The 20417-nt window shown below is 40.0% G+C and overlaps 4 protein-coding genes across 4 annotated transcripts in view; all 4 read left to right on the forward strand.

Annotated features, from left to right (window-relative positions):
* LOC103505020 (acetylcholine receptor subunit alpha-like) overlaps window positions 1–2985 on the forward strand; it is a 33264-nt gene extending 30279 nt beyond the window's left edge. Inside the window, exons 5-7 of the mRNA XM_017442227.2 lie at window positions 1951–1974; window positions 2394–2410; window positions 2934–2985. Coding sequence (XP_017297716.1) covers window positions 1951–1974; window positions 2394–2410; window positions 2934–2985 — 93 coding nt within the window. The remainder of the gene's footprint in view (window positions 1–1950; window positions 1975–2393; window positions 2411–2933) is intronic.
* A 2142-nt stretch (window positions 2986–5127) lies between these two features.
* Window positions 5128–9334, forward strand: LOC103505021. The gene is made up of 8 exons (XM_026820421.1): window positions 5128–5173; window positions 5766–5930; window positions 6450–6516; window positions 7008–7142; window positions 7225–7662; window positions 7990–8183; window positions 8882–8963; window positions 9323–9334. Exons 1-8 carry the CDS (start codon window positions 5142–5144, stop codon window positions 9332–9334), a joined length of 1125 nt encoding a protein of 374 aa, XP_026676222.1. The 5' UTR covers window positions 5128–5141.
* Window positions 9335–9419: 85 nt separating this feature from the next.
* On the forward strand, window positions 9420–17910 carry LOC103505022 (aminopeptidase N-like). The gene is made up of 12 exons (XM_008469329.1): window positions 9420–9520; window positions 9931–10132; window positions 10497–10771; window positions 12056–12246; window positions 12712–12867; window positions 13279–13382; window positions 13511–13593; window positions 14392–14563; window positions 15519–15600; window positions 16745–16879; window positions 17205–17400; window positions 17872–17910. Exons 1-12 carry the CDS (start codon window positions 9434–9436, stop codon window positions 17908–17910), a joined length of 1722 nt encoding a protein of 573 aa, XP_008467551.1. The 5' UTR covers window positions 9420–9433.
* Window positions 17911–18351: 441 nt separating this feature from the next.
* The window catches only part of LOC103505023 (thyrotropin-releasing hormone-degrading ectoenzyme-like), a 7536-nt gene continuing 5470 nt past the window's right edge, over window positions 18352–20417 (forward strand). Inside the window, exons 1-3 of the mRNA XM_026820429.1 lie at window positions 18352–18436; window positions 19114–19388; window positions 19831–20021. Of these exons, the coding sequence (XP_026676230.1) occupies window positions 19218–19388; window positions 19831–20021 (362 nt within the window). The 5' untranslated portion in view covers window positions 18352–18436; window positions 19114–19217. The remainder of the gene's footprint in view (window positions 18437–19113; window positions 19389–19830; window positions 20022–20417) is intronic.

Raw genomic sequence — 20417 nt, forward strand, 5'->3', positions numbered from 1 at the left:
GGCGGACCATGTTTATTATAGTGAGACTTTGTTGTTCGGCAGTCCAGCTACTTACAAGGTCAGTAAAGAGACTGGCCTACTTTTAGTTACGAAAATAATGGCTACATCAGAAGGTCGACTGTCTATTTATTATTTTTATTTATTTATTTTTAAGGATGAGTGTTTCACCGCCTTTTTTATTTCGTAGTATTCGTAGCAATTAAACAACTGCTACATTAGACGCATGTGGTCTGTGTCGTAGCATGACCATCCCGTAGTATGTTCCTCATCATCTAATTTAGCCATTATTTTCGTTTGTCAGACACCACACTGCTATCAGAGATGATAAGCCGGTACATGTCTGCATGTCATCCTAATTCGTTATCACCTAGAACGTTACTCAAAGAACTTTGATAACTTTGTACTGAAAAGTTCGGAGTGGGGGCGTAGATACATAGATAAATGTTAGTGGCGTATGTGAGGTTTTCAAAAGGGAGGGGAAACTATAAGCTCATGTGCAGAATGTTGTGAAAGAAGCTCAGATATGGTTTAATCTGACCTCGTTCACTAACCGTGGAGCCCAGATATTCTTTCTGGGCGTCCAAAAGGTTTAAACCCCCAATCTTACGAACACGGAAAGGAAGTATGTATGGCAATTATACCTTCGTACGATATGCTAATCTGCTGGTGATCTTAGAAATCTTCGAATCTAGATTCGACTCAAGGAAGTGGCACTTTTTGGAGAAAATATCCGAGGGAGGGGTGAGAAAACCGTAGAGGGAAAGGGATGCTTCCATTGCTCCCCCATATAGTTTCAATTGAGAACACTCCACTGATGATAACATTGTTCAGAAGTTTGGGGGCGGGAGGGCTGGGTGGGGTTATGTATTCTTTTGTTCTTTGTTTTGACGAAGTATGTGACAAGGTTGATGATTAGGTATTACAAAATGTTAAAATTTAGAAAATACCACCGTGACTCAGTTCTTAGATCACGTTACTAGGTAGGTATCAATGTCAACCTGGAGCCCGCGGTAATACCTTACCTATTATACTTTCATGTTTTATGAAAAATCATATTACAGTCGAACCTGAATAAACAGGAATACAAGGGATAGGCAAAATTGTCCTGTAGAATCGTAGTGTATGTACCAGGTACTAAACTCACTGGTTTAATATAACCGCAGGCATCAGCATCATAAGGACCAAGTTTTATGCACAAATGTGGACCCTGCAAACTACGTTGAAAAAAGTTTTAACCTTACTGCAAACTTGCTTTTGTGTAACACCCCCCAAATCCCCCCTTGGGATTGCAATCCACAGCACACAATTGTGCGCTAACCTCGGAAATGTAAATCCTCTAATGATGAATTTATATCTTCAACCATGTGTTGTATTCAGTCCCATGTTTTAATTTGTGAAAAAGGTAACAATGTACGTACATTTAAAAGCGAATCCTTGTAAAACTCATCGTCCCCCTAAAAACACAATGAGTAATGAACCCAAGGGCCTTAGTAAAACTACAGCGCACGCAAATTAATAAATGTATAACACAAACTAACCTCGGTGGGGTTGTGGTCAAAGCTCTCGCCTGTTCAATAGGAGGGTATGGGTTCTATCCCAGTTGAGGTATAGAAATTTATCAATTTTTATCCTAACGTATTTGAGGATTTGGCCACATATTAATAGAACTTTGAGGGTTAGGTAGCCAGCCTATTTTGGAAGGAACTGCACCTGCCTTTCAAGCGCTACATCGTGAGATTCCCGCCCGGGACGAAGTCAAACGAACTTTCCCCTAAACAAATAAGGTTTGTTCTCGGAACGGCTGGCTTTCTCCTATCCTGTCCTCCTTCTTTCTCCGATTACGTTTCCCTCTGTCAAGCCTTTTAAAAAAGTTAGGTGGTAGAGAAGGGCCTTCCACTCAAGAGTCCATCAAAGTCTATCATGTATCATTCTCTTCCTCTCTGTTCCCAGTCCTGGTACGACTACAAGCTTTTAGTGGATCTAAATTTTTTAGAGGACCTAAAAAAATTAGCAGAGCCAAAAGAAGAAGCAAAATGCTTTATTTATACTATGTATTAAAATTAAGAGAACAGGTAGTTTCTTTTTCCAATAGTTTAGGTAATATTGAAACCTAACTAGCAGGAACCAAAAGAAGTTACACAGACAAGAAGCTCAAGTTCCAAAATATGTGGTCACTCCGGCGCCATTTCTCCTCATCTCATCAAAATCGCATTACTTTCCGGAAAACCTTCCTACTTTCCATACTAATTATTATTATCAAGTTTCCATTTATTATTTTTACAACATACAACATCAGAACATTCAAAATTCGTATAAATGGTATACCCATCGGTAAAAGCAGAGCTTGTGCCACGGATGGGATTATAACTCACCTCTTATCATTCCCTCCCCAGGTGCGTGAAGACTGGAAGTACGTGGCCATGGTCCTATTCAATCGTTCAATGCCGGGATCCCGAAATCGAAAATAAATCCCGAAATTGGATTCCCTAGAACTGAAGTTATCTGAATACGGATGTATGTACCTATCCTGATTTCAACTCCCAACCCTAGATTGTCTAGGTTTAAGAGGACTCCTCCTCATAATCCACGTCGTCGTAATCGCGTGCTGCTGTCGCGTGCTGCTGGCTTTTTCCGGCCTTAATAAGTCTGGGTGATGTTAATATTAATATGAGACTCATATGACGCGATTGTCCAGATGTGGACAACCATCCGAATATCAATCACGTACATCGTTGCTCAACTTCTGCGAAATATTGGAAACAGGTGTATAATATGCTACCGTCGCGTCGTTAGCTAAGATTGACAACAGCTAATATCTCTGGTAGCGCTGTCAAACTTTCTTGACTTGGCGGGGAGGGGCGCTACAGCACTCCTTAATTGACCTATTTGTTCAAAACTGGGTAATAATTTCCGATAATGTGTCCAAATTTCAGGTGGACCTCCGACTCTCCCACCCTCTTAAATGAAAATGGATTGTTTGGTTAACACAACCCGGTTCAAGGGAAATTTAAAAGCAATTGATGTTCTCTCATTGATGAGCAATAAAGTACAGAAAACTGCTCATTATTATTATGTGTAAAAGGCCTTCCTAAGAGATATTAGTGTTAGCTAACCATTCAGTAGGTATTTCCAGAGTCCAGATTTTCCAATACAATTGTGCCAAACCATGCCATGGTTGTACATATAAATGATTCATAGGGTAAGATTGTAGGTATGAGTATTGCTCGAATAACTCGAATTATCGAAGATTTCTGTAATGTACATAATCGTAGCTACTATCTACGTAGAATAATAATTATAATTAGTAATAAAATATTGACGTGTGTACAATGGATCACTAAAGGTTAAAGTTAGACGGTTGGACTTTTTTAAGGACAGACATTTTTGTAGTGAAAATGTGTTCGCAATTACCTTGGTTGGGATTTGAAACCAATGTCCTCTTGTGTGCAAAACGAACGACCATTTTCTTAGACAGCTTTATCCACTTGCTCTCATGGCGAATATTTTAGTGGTCCAAGTCCATTCCTACTCAACCAAATTTTCTCCAAATCTGTGTTATATTATTATGTATTATAATTATACAAACCATACAGTAAAAATTCGATTTAATGAAATTAAAAACTTATTTAAACTATAAAATGTAATGCTATAACAACGATATTAATAAATCATAGATGATATTATATATATTATCTGTCAATTTATATAGAAATCTGAACCGGTGTATTTCTTTGATTGCTGACTTTTGTGGTGGGTCATTGAAATGTCTGACATAAAAATTCGATTTAATGAAATTAAAAACTTATTTAAGATATAAAATGTAATACTATAGCAACGATATTAATAAATCATAGATGATATTATATAAATATATTATCTGTCAATTTATATAGAAATCTGAACCGGTGTATTTCTTTGATTGCTGACTTTTGTGGTGGGTCATTGAAATGTCTGACAATGTGTTCTTGATAAGAACATATTGATAAACCCCGGATTACCCGCCTTAAATTGAAAAGTCCTCCCACTCCAAAGGCAGAACTCTTTACTTCACAGCATAATTATCATATCTGGTCTCACATGTCAGCCTTGCCCTTGTATAGAATATAACACAAGGGGCTGTATATACGAGTACTTAGGGATAATACATAGGTAGGTTCTAAATACATATCGGGTAATGTTTCAATTACACCTATGTAGTATTTCATCTTCACAGCAATGTAATATTTCATCTTTATATTCTGATAAAATTAAACAGTGAGCCGTAGTGTAGATGTGTTGCAGAAAGGATAGGTGTATACACCTATCCTTTCTGCAACACATCTACACTACGGCTCACTGTTTAATTTTATCAGAATATAAAGATGAAATATTACATTGCTGTGAAGATGAAATACTACATAGGTGTAATTGAAACATTACCCGATATGTATTTAGAACCTACCTATGTATTATCCCTAAGTACTCGTATATACAGCCCCTTGTGTTATATTCTATACAAGGGCAAGGCTGACATGTGAGACCAGATATGATAATTATGCTGTGAAGTAAAGAGTTCTGCCTTTGGAGTGGGAGGACTTTTCAATTTAAGGCGGGTAATCCGGGGTTTATCAATATGTTCTTATCAAGAACACATTGTCAGACATTTCAATGACCCACCACAAAAGTCAGCAATCAAAGAAATACACCGGTTCAGATTTCTATATAAATTGACAGATAATATATTTATATAATATCATCTATGATTTATTAATATCGTTGCTATAGTATTACATTTTATATCTTAAATAAGTTTTTAATTTCATTAAATCGAATTTTTATTGTATGGTTTGTATAATTATAATACATAATAATATAACACAGATTTGGAGAAAATTTGGTTGAGTAGGAATGGACTTGGACCACTAAAATATTCGCCATGAGAGCAAGTGGATAAAGCTGTCTAAGAAAATGGTCGTTCGTTTTGCACACAAGAGGACATTGGTTTCAAATCCCAACCAAGGTAATTGCGAACACATTTTCACTACAAAAATGTCTGTCCTTAAAAAAGTCCAACCGTCTAACTTTAACCTTTAGTGATCCATTGTACACACGTCAATATTTTATTACTAATTATAATTATTATCCTGCCCAAACTTCTCGTCATGCGACGGCCCCAGTACGATAGGAATAAAAGGTAACAAATAAATACATACTACCTTGTATAATTTAGTTATATGTTTTCTAGGACCTGTAGGTTCAATGTAAATGTGACATACTATGTCTATTGAAAGTGCTAAAGGCACTCGTAAAATTTGTAGCCGAAACCAAATGTCAGCCAAAAGCAATTGACAGGCTGACGAGAAACGCCGACCACATCTGTACACGGGAAAAGACGAAGAAGAAGTTATGTTTTCTAGGAGTTTAACATCACTGTATAATTACTAAGAATGATAAGGTCTTTTCTTTCTACCCATCATTCGGCGATAAGCTACCCGCCTACTCACACTGGCCTCACCCAGCTTGGTTGCTGCCGAGAAAAGCCAGCAGCACGCGAATTGGTCATCCGGATACTAACCACGTTGTTTATTATCTTCAGAGATCCATTGAGAATTAGCGCATGGCGAATTCAAAGTACTATCGCCGCTGGCTGAAGAAAATGAGTTTTGACTTTGACCCAAGCGATTTACGTCTCCAACTTCTGGAGGAGAAAGATCTGATAAGAGGACACGGAAAGTAAAGTAAGTAAGTGAGTAATTACTTTAACCCTTTATATGCTTCCGTTCCAGCATCGCCACGTCCTGTCATCGGATCATGGTTCGGACGTGTAACGGGTTAGAACTGAGAGAGCCAGGGGCGAGTCGCATGACTCAACTTATCGACCAAGAACCACCCCATCCCTTCGCCACTGACCAAAGCGTGTTTCCTCCCCCACTGGAAGAGCTGTTGAGACGGTGAGTAGAGTTTTGAAAGGGTTAAGAAGTAGATTTTTACTTTCCTTATCCTATAGGAAGCAAAGTAATGTAGGTAATCGGGTCAAATTTTCGATGGTCAGTTTTTGAATATGTTTGATAAGAAGGAACTTGAACAACGATTTCCCGAAATTGAAGAGAGGACCTCCGCTGGAGAAGAAAAAGCTAGCTGTTCGGAGAATGACCCTAATCTGTGTAAGATAAAGTCCGCCCCGGGGTGAGAATCGAACCCACGACCTGGCGCTAACAAGGTAGGCGTGCTATTCTCCAAGCTCACTAGGCTGGCTACTCGCCTCGTCACTTTTGACTTCCCTACGCTCCACGGCGATGCTGCCTCAAACAAATAATAGAATACAATATACCTTGTTTACTTTATCCTGCTCAAATGAGACTAAAAAGTCCATTTAACCCAGCAGTCTAAACAAGGTCTCGTGTATTTTATAGGTTTAAGAACATAGTTCAATGATTCCAATTTCCAATGATCTCATAACCTATTTTCAGAGACATGGACCCATCCCAACACCAGAGCACGTGTAAAGTTCATGGCACCATATATATTAGTAGCGCTGTCAAACTTTCTTGACTTGGCGGGGCGGAGCGCTACCGTGCTCCTCAATTTTTTTCCTTTCTTGTGGATTATTTTCATGTTGACTGTTACCGTTTCATTTGGTTGATACATAGATATTTATATTTAGGTATTGGTTTTAGTTCTTCAGTATCATAATTGAGGAATTTTTGAAGACTTGTAATAATTATGAGCAAGATGGAGAAATCAGAATTTGGTTCAAAGCAAAACTTCTACTTAAAATCCTCAAAGCTATCCTTAATCCTGCGATTCTCCTAATAATAATTTAGGCAGGTAGACAATGGTAAGAAATATTGTGAGATTAGGAAGAATCGTAAGATTCGTAGGAAATGTTCGATATGTAGCTAAAAAGGATACACACAAAGAAGTACAAGTATAGCACTCCTAACAGCAATAACTATTGAAACATCAATCTACAATCTACTTACTCGGTTACTTCGACCCAGGCCTGCATGTTTGTTGGTTCATTTCAGCATGAAAAGATCAAAAGGAATAAGGAACAGTGCTCACACAAAATAACACCTATGCAAGTCAAACGAGCTGCCCCGCAAGTCATGAAACTATTTCCCCTGACAGGTACCCAGCGAATCTTCCCCAGGTTCTTTACTGTAGGTCAGGCTCCGAAGATTTGGCGCATCACTGTTTGGACCCAAAATTCGAAAACTTTATAGTCCTCTTTCTTATTTCCAGGAATGGTTCCACTATGAAATCCCCAAAGGTGTTTCTTCAGACGACTATGAGAGACAGTGGTACATCCCCGTTACTTTGACTACATTGACTAACACGGACTTCAACGACACTGCCCGATTCTGGTCTTCCCCAGAAAGCACTCCCGCTCCCGAAGAGGACAAGGTGATTTCCGAAATCGTTTTCGTTGCTGAAGACGGTGCGAAAGTTGAGATCAAAACCGTTGAAGATCCCACCGCTTCCAAGTTTACGAAGCTACCCCAGGAGGTGGCACCGCTTCATTACGACCTCCATTTTGTGTTTGCTGAGAATCCGGATCATCATACGTTTAAAGTGAAAGTCAATGTGACCATTCAACCGCTGGTGGATGGACTGGAGGAGATTGTGATGCATGCCAAGAGTTTGGAGTTCGATGACAATATTAAAATGATCGATACACAGGTAAAGTACCCTCTTAGTCAAAGTAATAATAAATAAGCGAAGATCTAAAAACGGCAATCAGCGATCAGTAGGTATGACGAAAACGTACAACATGGATATGAGAAAACGATAATTTGATGGGTGAAATAACAATACTACAAAGGATTACCTACAATTGTATGCAAACATATAAATTAAGAGAGGTCCCCACGAAAGACAAGGAATTGTTAAAGAGGGTTGAATTGGGGAAAAAACTCTTATTTAAAAGTTTAATCTCTTTGAATCTTCATGACGAAGACATCTCTTCTCTTGAACTTCTCTCTATAACCGTCAAACAATACATTTCAGGGAAACAAAACAGTCAAAGTCAATTTGGACGAAGTAGGTCTACGAGGAGAGACTATCAAGCTGAAACTGGACGAACCCATCTCTAGGAGTGACAAATACATCCTGATGTTCCACATTACCGGTAACATTGGCCAGTCCACTTGGGGAAGTGGCGTTTTCCGGTCCAACTATAGTGAAGAGGTGAACGATACCCAGTGAGTACCTCTGGAATACCTGGAGAATTCCAGACCAGAATTATCCAGGGATTTGACCTAAAATTACCTGTAAAAGTTGCATTCACGAAGGTAAAATTTGCATCAAAGGTTGTAGAGTAATCTTGGGCTTTTGCCCCTGAACGCTATTTAAAACGACACCCCTTAAACTGTTGAACCATTGGGGCCAAAAGACTGAGCAGTCCATCTCAACCGGACAGTACCTATCAAGTTGGCAACACGGTTTATTCTGTTCTTTCTATTCCATTCTATCCTAGTCTATTAATTACGCGAGCCACTCACTATCAGGTAGACCTCGGTTGTAGAGTAATCTTGGACTTTTGCCCCTGAACGCTATTTAAATCGATACCCCTTAAACTGTTGAACCATTGGGGTGAGCAGTCCATCTCAACCGGACAGTACCTATCAAGTTGGCAACACGGTTTATTCTATTCTTTCTATTCCATTCTATCCTAGTCTATTAATTACGCGAGCCACTCACCATCAGGTAGACCTTTATAGTCCAGTGAACGAGGTGTATAAGTAGAAGGGGTGTATCATTTGGATTTTGGTTTTAGTACCTCTTTATTCGACCACTCACGTTCAGGTCATGCAAAACGTGATTGGCCAGCTTTTGAGAGATGGGATGTGAAAGATTGCAGGTAAAGTATAATCCTTATTACTTTTTTCTATTGCTTTAGGAGTGTTCATACTGGACATGCTGAGATCCGCCATATCAGAACATGCGTACACGAAAGCGGTTCAGTCCTATTTGAAATCCTGGTAAGTACACAATCTAATATAGCATAACTGTCGAAGACAATTATGGCGGAGGCTTGTTGCATCACGGTGGGCGTGCACTTGAACAAATTCTTGAGAATCACATAAGTTTCTATTTGACCATTACCAGCTTAGTTTGTTAGCTTGGACGGTAGAACGTCTGCCTTGTAAGTGCTAGGTCTCTTGTTCAAGGAACGCTCAGAGTGGACTTTATCCTACACAGATAAAGCTCGTTCTCGGAACGGCCTTGTTTTTCCTACCTATCCTGTCCTCCTTTTCTCTGCCATTTTGGGGGACGATAAGACTGAGGATTAGTTTTAGTTCCCTCTCTTTGGGGGAAAAAATCTCTGACCCAATTTCAGGAACACGGCTAATGCTAACGAAATGGACTTTGCGGAAAACTTTGAACGGCGTTCTGGACAAGCCCATAGTTTGGGCTTCCAACAGCACGCGGGAAAAACTTGACCCACGTGATGAGGAATTGGGTGAGCAATGAGGGGTTCCCGGTGCTCCATGTTACCCGAGATGAGAAGAAGAGGGACCACCTGAAATTTCGCCAGGTAAAATTATCCTCTAGTTTCTCCAAATAAAATTCCTTAATTTCCCTTAGTTTGGACATAATAATAATTTAGGCAGGTAGACAATGGTAAGAAATATTGTGAGATTAGGAAGAATCGTAAGATTCGTAGGAAATGTTCGATATGTAGCTAAAAAGGATACACACAAAGAAGTACAAGTATAGCACTCCTAACAGCAATAACTATTGAAACATCAATCTACAATCTACTTACTCGGTTACTTCGACCCAGGCCTGCATGTTTGTTGGTTCATTTCAGCATGAAAAGATCAAAAGGAATAAGGAACAGTGCTCATTTTTTGTTCTTTACTGTAGGTCAGGCTCCGAAGATTTGGCGCATCACTGTTTGGACCCAAAATTCGAAAACTTTATAGTCCTCTTTCTTATTTCCAGGAATGGTTCCACTATGAAATCCCCAAAGGTGTTTCTTCAGACGACGATGAGAGCCAGTGGTACATCCCCGTTACTTTGACTACATTGACTAACACGGACTTCAACGACACTGCCCGATTCTGGCTGGACAGGAGAGAATACAAGTACCGGGCACACGGTCTGGAGGAAGATGCCTGGGTCATTGTCAACTTGAACTTTGGTGGTGAGTTGGGTTTTTCGCGGAGGGTTCCGATGGATCTTTTCATCCAGCTGTCCTTTTTTCATATTATCCTACCTACTACATAATTACTGGCAATCGTTCTCGACATGGCTCGGCGGAGCGCTACAGTACTCTCTGATATAAAAATTACATTTGAGAATTTGGTTCTCCCAGATTCACGAGAAATTGCAAACTCTTGTTTACCATTGATGCTTGAGATCATGAATAGCTTCAGCAAAATTGCTTCTTTCTCCATATTGTGACCATTGCAGCTCAATAAGATGGAAGGTATGTAAGTAACTTCCTATTTTCTACGGTAACCATGTGGATAGCCATTGCTCTACGACATGAATTTCCACTCCTCTAGGTTTCTATCGCGTCAACTACGATCTGCCCAACTGGTCCCTCCTCACGAAGGAAATCCACCGTGGTAGCTCCAGCGTTCTTCAGCCCATCACCCAGGGCCAGCTGATGGATGATGCCTTTGCTTTGGCCCGGGCTGGCATGCTCTCCTATGAAGTACCCTTGGACATGTCCAAGTCACTCAAAGACCACTGGACCTACGTCACTTGGATGACCGTGCTCAACAATGTCAGATACTTCAAGAATATTCTCATCCATGAGAAGCATTCGATGATAGAGGTGAGAGCAAAAAGGTTGTTGTGGGGTTCACTAAAATTAGTTCTAGAGCAGGGTCTAAGGTTGATGTTGGGTTCATTAATTCTAGTACAACTATTGAGGTTAGAACGTCAAGGGTCCACACATAATTCTGTTGGAAATGTCGGACTTTGAAACTCTCCCAAAAAGTCCTATGTAGGAAATAGTGTCCTACAACATTTTCGTCCGACATTCCCAACATAATTATGTGTGGACCCTTAACGTTCTAACCTCAGTACCTCAGTAGTTGTATGATTGTAGTGTTTAGCGCGACGGACTTCGGAATTTCGAATTCGGAGGTTTTTGGTTAGAGTCAACTGAAATAATAAAGAGTTAGTTCTAGAGCAGAGTCCACACTTCTGTTGGAAATGTCGGACTTTGAAACTCTCCCAAAAAGTCCACATGTAGAATAGTGTCCTACAACATTTTCGTCCGACATTCCCAACATAATCGTGTGTGGACCCTTAACGTTCTAACCTTAGTAGTTGTATGATTGTAGTGTTTAGCGCGACGGACTTCGGAATTTCGAATTCGGAGGTTTTTGGTTAGAGTCAACTCAAATAATAAATCTGGTTTTCCTGGAGGTTTTCCTGAAGTTGTTGTTTCTTCTTCCTTCACTTGGTCTTTTCCCAATCAAGTGGGTCGACATTTCGTGTTTGGGTTTTCCAAACTTCTCGTTTCTGGGCGAGGCTGCAATCCAAGAAGTTGTTGTTTATTATTTTCATTTATTTTTTCTCAGGAAGTTCTGCGTAAACTCACGACAGCTGCTTACGACCAGTTATCCTATGAGCTGTCCCTCTCATACAGTGAAGAACTGCTATTATCTGAGATATGCATAATCATGTGGACCCTTAACGTTCTAACCTCAGTACCTCAGTAGTTGTATGATTGTAGAGTTTAGCGCGACGGACTTCGGAATTTTGAATTCGGAGGTTTTTGGTTAGAGTCAACTCAAATAATAAATCTGGTTTCCCTGGAGGTTTTCCTGAAGTTGTTGTTGCTTCTTCCTTCACTTGGTCTTTTCCCAATCAAGTGGGTCGACATTTCGTGTTTGGGTTTTCCAAACTTCTCGTTTCTGGGCGAGGCTAAAATAATAAATCTGGTTTTCCTGGAGGTTTTCCTGAAGTTGTTGTTTCTTCTTCCTTCACTTGGTCTTTTCCCAATCAAGTGGGTCGACATTTCGTGTTTGGGTTTTCCAAACTTCTCGTTTCTGGGCGAGGCTACAATCCAAGAAGTTGTTGTTTATTATTTTCATTTATTTTTTCTCAGGAAGTCCTGCGTAAACTCACGACAGCTGCTTACGACCAGTTATCCTATGAGCTGTCCCTCTCATACAGTGAAGAACTGCTATTATCTGAGATATCAGAGTGGTCTTGTCGTCTGTCTGTACACGCGTGCGTCAGTAAAGTAAACAAAACCTATCATGAGAATGGCTATGATTTGATCAAAGCTATGCATACGTAAGTTTACGAGTTTTTTGTTTCCTAGGTGTTCAACCTTATCTACCTACTGTATAACCTACAACTTCTGTTCTGTTCAAAAGTTAAACTGCGTGGGTAAAGAGACTTTTGATCTTATCCTAGCAGTAGGTATAAATGAGGTATATTTATATTCTATTCTAAGTTTGCAATAATGGGTTTTATGATTTATCCACTATTCGTGATTGAATCAATTGGATTCATAAACATAATCAATTGGATAATGTTTGTAGGTACTCCTCATAAAATTAAATAGAACACTATCTATCTTCTTCGATAGAACTACATTAATTATTCTACCTATCATTTGGTCAGATAAAATACCTACCAGATAAAATAAACACATTGCATACCTAAACTGATCTGGGCGTTCATAGAATTTCTCATAAATGAACCAAAAGTACCTAAACTATGGATCTCTGGTGTTCCCTGACTTTGTATTTCCAGTGATCAAATGATCAACACTATCCTGTGCACTGTGGTTCGAGAATCAAATGACAAGGAGTTCAATACCCTCTGGGAATCCTTGAACACAACAGACGACAAATATCCGATTCTACTCAAATCACTGAGCTGCTCTAAGAACCAGACAAAAGTTTTTGAGTAAGTCGATTCAACAATGGAATAGGTCCACAGAGAAAAGGCCAAGTTCATTTACCCATTTTCTTTCTTTTTGTCGATTAGAATTCCAATCCTTCCAACTTCCAAGGTTAATCTGCTTTCTTTTTCAAAAGCCAGTGATGCAAGCAATAGAAGGCACTAGGTTCCCAATGGATCATTGAAATTAAACAACTTTGTGCGTCGTTGATACCCGGATGATCATCTGGGGAATCCTGTCCTTTTGGCTTTTTCAAGCCCAACTCAGGTTAGTTGAGGATGGTCAGAAAATGTGAGGAGACGGATAGCTAGGGACCGAAAGGAGGGTACAACCCCCTTCACTGAAAACCTCATCAGATCAGTTATATATACATATAGAGAGACGTTAAACCCCTTTGGAAAAATCTTCCTCCGCAGAGTTCTCGACAAGATTCTAGACGAATCATCCACTCACCTGTCCGCCCTTTGGAGTCAACTGTCTTCAGATCCCGACACGGCTGTCCATATGTTCACTTGGTTCCGTGGGACTCTTGAGTGGAAGGGAACCCCAAGGCGAGATTAACGCCAGAGGCGTTCCAACCCTTAGAGCTCCATTATTATGTGGTCAAATCCTCAAATAAATGAGGATAAAATTCCATTGGCATCAAAGAAAAGGTCAATGACCGGAGTGTTCTGGGTAAAATCGTCACCGGATGTACGGAAGGGTTGACAACGACGGCTCAGCTGTTGCAAGTAAGTAGGAGTCCAAATTGGCGTTTGTAGAATGTAGAATATACCTTGTTTATCCTGCTGGGATAGGGCTGAAAAGTACTTTTACCCCCGCAGTCTAACGAGGTCTCATATATTCTGATATATTATGGGGAACACATGTTACAAATAGAGTAAATGAAAATAGTTGTACCTATTTTATATTAAATTCAAGTAGCGGAGATAGCACGTTGGATGTATCAGTTCCCAATGGTTGATTTAAGTCAAGCAAAGTTACACGTGGTTGGTATCCGGATGGACAATCCCGTGCTACTGAATTTTCAGGTCCCACAGGATGGGTGAGGGTGTGAGTAGACGTGTAGCTTGTCGCCGAATGGATTGTAAACCCAATCCTTCCTAATTTTAGACCACATTATAATAGTAGACTCTTGAGTGGAAGGGACCCAGATAACAAAAAAGTGCTAGAAACTGCGTAAAATGTATATACAGGCCGAAATAAAATCTCATAATTTTACACAATGTATGTACATAGATTCGCGAGTTATGACCGCTTTTCGATACATAGGAAGCCGTAATTATTTCAAATTCTATGCAGTTCGAACCACTAGGCGAGATTAACGCCAGAGGCGTTCCAACCCTTAGAGCTCCATTATTATGGGGTCAAATCCTCAAATAAATGAGGATAAAATTCCATGCCTCGGCTGGGATCAAACCCACATCAGGCGATCGTCTTGACCACTACGTCAACGAGGCAGGTAATTACTAAAACCGTTGACGGGTCAGCTGTTTTCTCACTATAAAATATCTTTTTCTCCTCCCCAGACAGACCTGGCGAAATCTTGGCCCAATGAAGAGCTCAAGTTTCTTCAAAGGAAAGCGTTTGCTCTGCATGCTGACAGCCTGTACAATACACGATCCGTACTGAACAATTCAGAAGAGTCCGTCATGTCTGGAGATCTGTATAGCAGACTGGGGTCTCTGACTTATAGCAAAGGTAACGCCTATTTGAGGTGATCAGACTTCAAGGGTAAAAGGACTTTTCAGTCCTCTTTGTGTAGGAGAAACAGGGTATATATTATATCCTTGTATTGTATTATGTTGTTCAACCCATAAAATACACTAGACCCTGTTTAGACTGCTGGGGGTAAAGGGACTTTTTAGTCTCATTCGAGCAGGATAACCAAGGTACCTATATTCTATTCTATTCAATTCAATTCTACAGAATCCCGAGGAAATTTTCTAAGGAATTGTTTTCCCAGTTTGGAAGGCTATGGGTTCTCCCTGATTGACAAATTGTGATTAGTTTATAATACAATACCAATGCTCTTATAGGTAGAAGCTTGGACTTTTCAGTCCTCTTTGTGTAGGAGAAACAGGGTATATATATCCTTGTATAGTATTATGTTGTTCAACCCATAAAATACACTAGACCCTGTTTAGACTGCTGGGTTAAAGGGACTTTTTAGTCTCATTCGAGCAGGATAACCAAGGTACCTATATTCTATTCTATTCTACAGAATCCTGAGGAAATTTTCTAAGGAATTGTTTTCCCAGTTTGGAACGCTATGGGTTCTCCCTGATTGACAAATTGTGATTTTAGTTTATAATACAATACCAATGCTCTTATAGGTAGAAGGGGTGTATCACTTAGATTTTGGTTTTAGTACCTACCTCTTTATTCGACCACTCACGTTCAGGTCATGCAAAACTGAACGTGATTGGCCAGCTTTTGAGAGATGGGATGTGAAAGATTGCGGGCAAAGTATAATCTTAATTACTGGTAGAAGCTCTTATAGTGTATCATTTGGATTTTGGTTTTAGTACCTCTTTATTCGACCACTCATGTTCAGGTCATGCAAAACTGAACGTGATTGGCCAGCTTTTGAGAGATGGGATGTGAAAGATTGCAGGTAAAGTATAATCTTAATTACTTTCTTCTATTGCTTTAGGAGTGTTCATACTGGACATGCTGAGATCCGCCATATCAGAACATGCGTACACGAAAGCCGTTCAGTCCTATTTGAAATCTTGGTAAGTACACAATCTAATAGCATAACTGTCGAAGAAAATTATGCCGGAGGTTTGTTGCATCACGGTGGGCATGCACTTGAACAAATTCTTGAGAATCTCATAAGTTTCTATTTGACCATTACCAGCTTAGTTTGTTAGCTTGGACGGTAGAACGTCTGCCTTGTAAGTGCTAGGTCTCTTGTTCAACTGGTAAGTACACAATCTAATATAGCATAACTGTCGAAGACAATTATGGCGGAGGCTTGTTGCATCACGGTGGGCGTGCACTTGAACAAATTCTTGAGAATCACATAAGTTTCTATTTGACCATTACCAGCTTAGTTTGTTAGCTTGGACGGTAGAACGTCTGCCTTGTAAGTGCTAGGTCTCTTGTTCAAACGTTCCCAAAATGGAATCGGTTTTAAAAGGAAAGGTCATTAAATGGCTTTTTGACAGTTTAAAAGGCTATTTTTTAACAGGCGTCAATGACTACCAACTAACTCTAAAGGTGCGTCCAAACATAGTTGACCGGCCGTCACGTCAATCGATTTCGATCGACGCGGTAAATCGATGTTGTCGAGGCAGTGTGGATGGTTCAGTCAACATCGATCGAAGGCTGGTCGACTATGTGTGGACACTCCTTGAGAGTTTTATCATTTGGTCAAATTATCAAATAAAATACCTACCATACCTATGTAGACTGAGACTCTTTACCAAGCTATTGCCTTGACCACAAGCCTCCGGGACAGGGTTTTTAAAAGAGACATTTTTCGTCATTGTTGTAAGTAGGTACTTATACTGAAATAAATCATAGTTTTACATTGTACATAATAAAGCATTGGTCTCAAAAGCTTATTTTATAGACATTGTGTTCAAAAATAAAACCAGCCACATTGGGTGATGGAAATTATCTGGCCCGCCTGAAATTCGAATCGGACACTCCTACTTACAGTACCTTAACTTACCATCAGGCTACCAGTTTATTGTACATTGTTAGATATCAAACATCTTTATCCTACACAGATAAAGTTCGTTCTTGGAATTGCTGGTTTCCTCCTATCCTGTCCTCCTTTTCTCTGCCATTTTGGGGGACGATAAGACTGAGGATTAATTTTAATTCCCTCTATCTAACCTCTTGGGGGAAAAAATCTCTGACCAATTTCAGGAACACGGCTAATGCTAACGAAATGGACTTTGCGGAAACTTTGAACGGCGTTCTGGACAAGCCCATGGTTTGGGCTTCCAACAGCACGCGGAAAAACTTGACCCATGTAATGAGGAATTGGGTGAGCAATGAGGGGTTCCCGGTGCTCCATGTTACCCGAGATGAGAAGAAGAGGGACCACCTGAAATTTCGCCAGGTATAAGTTTCTATTTGACCATTACCAGCTTAGTTTGTTAGCTTGGACGGTAGAATGTCTGCCTTGTAAGTGCTAGGTCTCTTGTTCAAGGAACGCTCAGAGTGGACTTTATCCTACAAAGATAAAGTTCGTTCTCGGAATTGCTGGTTTTCTCCTATCCTGTCCTCCTTTTCTCTACCATTTTGGGGGACGATAAGACTGAGGATTAGTTTTACTTCCCTCTATCAAACCTCTTGGGGGGAAAAAATCTCTGACCATTTTCAGGAACACGGCTAATGCAAACGAAATGGACTTTGCCGAAACTTTGAACGGAGTTCTGGACAAGCCCATGGTTTGGGCTTCCAACAGCACGAGGAAAAACTTGACCCACGTGATGAGGAATTGGGTGAGCAATGAGGGGTTCCCGGTGCTCCATGTTACCCGAGATGAGAAGAAGAGGGACCACCTGAAATTTCGCCAGGTAAAATTATCCTCTAGTTTCTCCAAATAAAATTCCTTAATTTCCCTTAGTTTGGACAAAATAATAATTTAGGCAGGTAGACAATTGTAAGAAATATTGTGAGATTAGGAAGAATCGTGAGATTCGTAGGAAATGTTCGATATGTAGCTAAAAAGGAAACACACAAAGAAGTACAAGTATAGCAAGTTATTTTATTCATCTAACACTCCTAACAGCAATAACTATTGAAGCATAAATCTACAATTTACTTACTCGGTTACTTCGACCCAGGCCTGCATGTTTGTTGGTTCATTTCAGCATGAAAAGATCAAAAGGAATAAGGAACAGTGCTCATTTTTTCTTCTTTACTGTAGGTCAGGCTCCGAAGATTTGGCGCATCACTGTTTGGACCCAAAATTCAAAAACTTTATAGTCCTCTTTCTCATTTCCAGGAATGGTTCCACTATGAAATCCCCAAAGGTGTTTATTCAGACGACGATGAGAGACAGTGGTACATCCCCGTTACTTTGACTACATTGACTAACACGGACTTCAACGACACTGCCCGATTCTGGCAAAATGATCGATACACAGGTAGAGTACCCTCTTAGTCAAAGTAATAAGCGAATATCTAAAAACGGCAATCAGGGATCAGTAGGTATGACGAAAGTGTACAAGATGGATATGAGAAAACGATAATTTGATGGGTGAAATAACAATACTACAAAGGATTACCTACAAGTGTATGCAAACATATAAATTAAGAGATCCCCAAGAAAGACAAGGAATTGTTAAAGAGGGTTGAATTGGGGAAAAACTCTTATTTAAAAGTTCAATCTCTTTGAATCTTCATGACGAAGACATCTCTTCTCTTGAACTCCTCTCTATAACCGTCAAACAATACATTTCAGGGAAACAAAACAGTCAAAGTCAATTTGGACGAAGTAGGTCTACGAGGAGAGACTATCCCGATTCTGGCTGGACAGGAGAGAATACAAGTACCGGGCACACGGTCTGGAGGAAGATGCCTGGGTCATTGTCAACTTGAACTTTGGTGGTGAGTTGGGTTTTTCGCGGAGGGTTCCGATGGATCTTTTCATACAGCTGTCCTTTTTTCATATTATCCTACGTACTACATAATTACTGGCAATCGTTCTTGACATGGCTCGGCGGAGCGCTACAGTACTCTCTGATATAAAAATTACATTTGAGAATTTGGTTCTCCCAGATTCACGAGAAATTGCAACCAGCTGTCCTTTTTTCATATTATCCTACCTACTACATAATTACTGGCAATCGTTCTCGACATGGCTCGGCGGAGCGCTACAGTACTCTCTGATATAAAAATTACATTTGAGAATTTGGTTCTCCCAGATTCACGAGAAATTGCAATTTTTCATCCAGCTGTCCTTTTTCATATTATCCTACGTACTACATACATAATTACTGGCAATCGTTCTTGACATGGCTGGGCAGAGCGCTACAGAACTCTCTGATATAAAAATTGCAATTGAGAATTCGGTTCTCCCAGATTCACGAGAAATTGCAAACTCTTGTTTATCATTGATGCTTGAGATCATGAGTAGCTTCAGCAAAATTACTTCTTTCTCCATATTGTCACAATTGCAGCTCAATAAGATGGAAGGTACATATGTAAGTAACTTCCTATTTTCTACGGTAACCAGGTGGATAGCCATTGCTCTACGACTACGACTTGAATTTCCACTCCTCTAGGTTTCTATCGCGTCAACTACGATCTGCCCAACTGGTCCCTCCTCACGAAGGAAATCCACCGGGGTAGCTCCAGTGTTCTTCAGCCCATCACCCAGGGCCAGCTGATGGATGATGCCTTTGCTTTGGCCCGGGCTGGCATGCTCTCCTATGAAGTACCCTTGGACATGTCCAAGTCACTCAAAGACCACTGGACCTACGTCACTTGGATGACCGTGCTCAACAATGTCAGATACTTCAAGAATATTCTCATCCATGAGAAGCATTCGATGATAGAGGTGAGAGCAAAAAGGTTGTTGTGGGGTTCACTAGAGTTAGTTCTAGAGCAGAGTCCACACTTCTGTTGGAAATGTCGGACTTTGAAACTCTCCCAAAAAGTCCACATGTAGAATAGTGTCCTACAACATTTTCGTCCGACATTCCCAACATAATCGTGTGTGGACCCTTAACGTTCTAACCTTAGTAGTTGTATGATTGTAGTGTTTAGCGCGACGGACTTCGGAATTTCGAATTCGGAGGTTTTTGGTTAGAGTCAACTCAAATAATAAATCTGGTTTTCCTGGAGGTTTTCCTGAAGTTGTTGTTTCTTCTTCCTTCACTTGGTCTTTTCCCAATCAAGTGGGTCGACATTTCGTGTTTGGGTTTTCCAAACTTCTCGTTTCTGGGCGAGGCTGCAATCCAAGAAGTTGTTGTTTATTATTTTCATTTATTTTTTCTCAGGAAGTTCTGCGTAAACTCACGACAGCTGCTTACGACCAGTTATCCTATGAGCTGTCCCTCTCATACAGTGAAGAACTGCTATTATCTGAGATATCAGAGTGGTCTTGTCGTCTGTCTGTACACGCGTGCGTCAGTAAAGTAAACAAAACCTATCATGAGAATGGCTATGATTTGATCAAAGCTATGCATACGTAAGTTTACGAGTTTTTTGTTTCCTAGGTGTTCAACCTTATCTACCTACTGTATAACCTACAACTTCTGTTCTGTTCAAAAGTTAAACTGCGTGGGTAAAGAGACTTTTGATCTTATCCTAGCAGTAGGTATAAATGAGGTATATTTATATTCTATTCTAAGTTTGCAATAATGGGTTTTATGATTTATCCACTATTCGTGATTGAATCAATTGGATTCATAAACATAATCAATTGGATAATGTTTGTAGGTACTCCTCATAAAATTAAATAGAACACTATCTATCTTCTTCGATAGAACTAAATTAATTATTCTACCTATTTGGTATTTGTTCAGATAAAAAAGTTTTTGTACCAGATATGGGATTTGAAATTTTGAACATGAGCTTGAAATAT

Source organism: Diaphorina citri, unplaced genomic scaffold (assembly GCF_000475195.1).
Source record: "Diaphorina citri unplaced genomic scaffold, Diaci psyllid genome assembly version 1.1 scaffold145, whole genome shotgun sequence".
NCBI lineage: Eukaryota > Metazoa > Arthropoda > Insecta > Hemiptera > Psyllidae > Diaphorina > Diaphorina citri.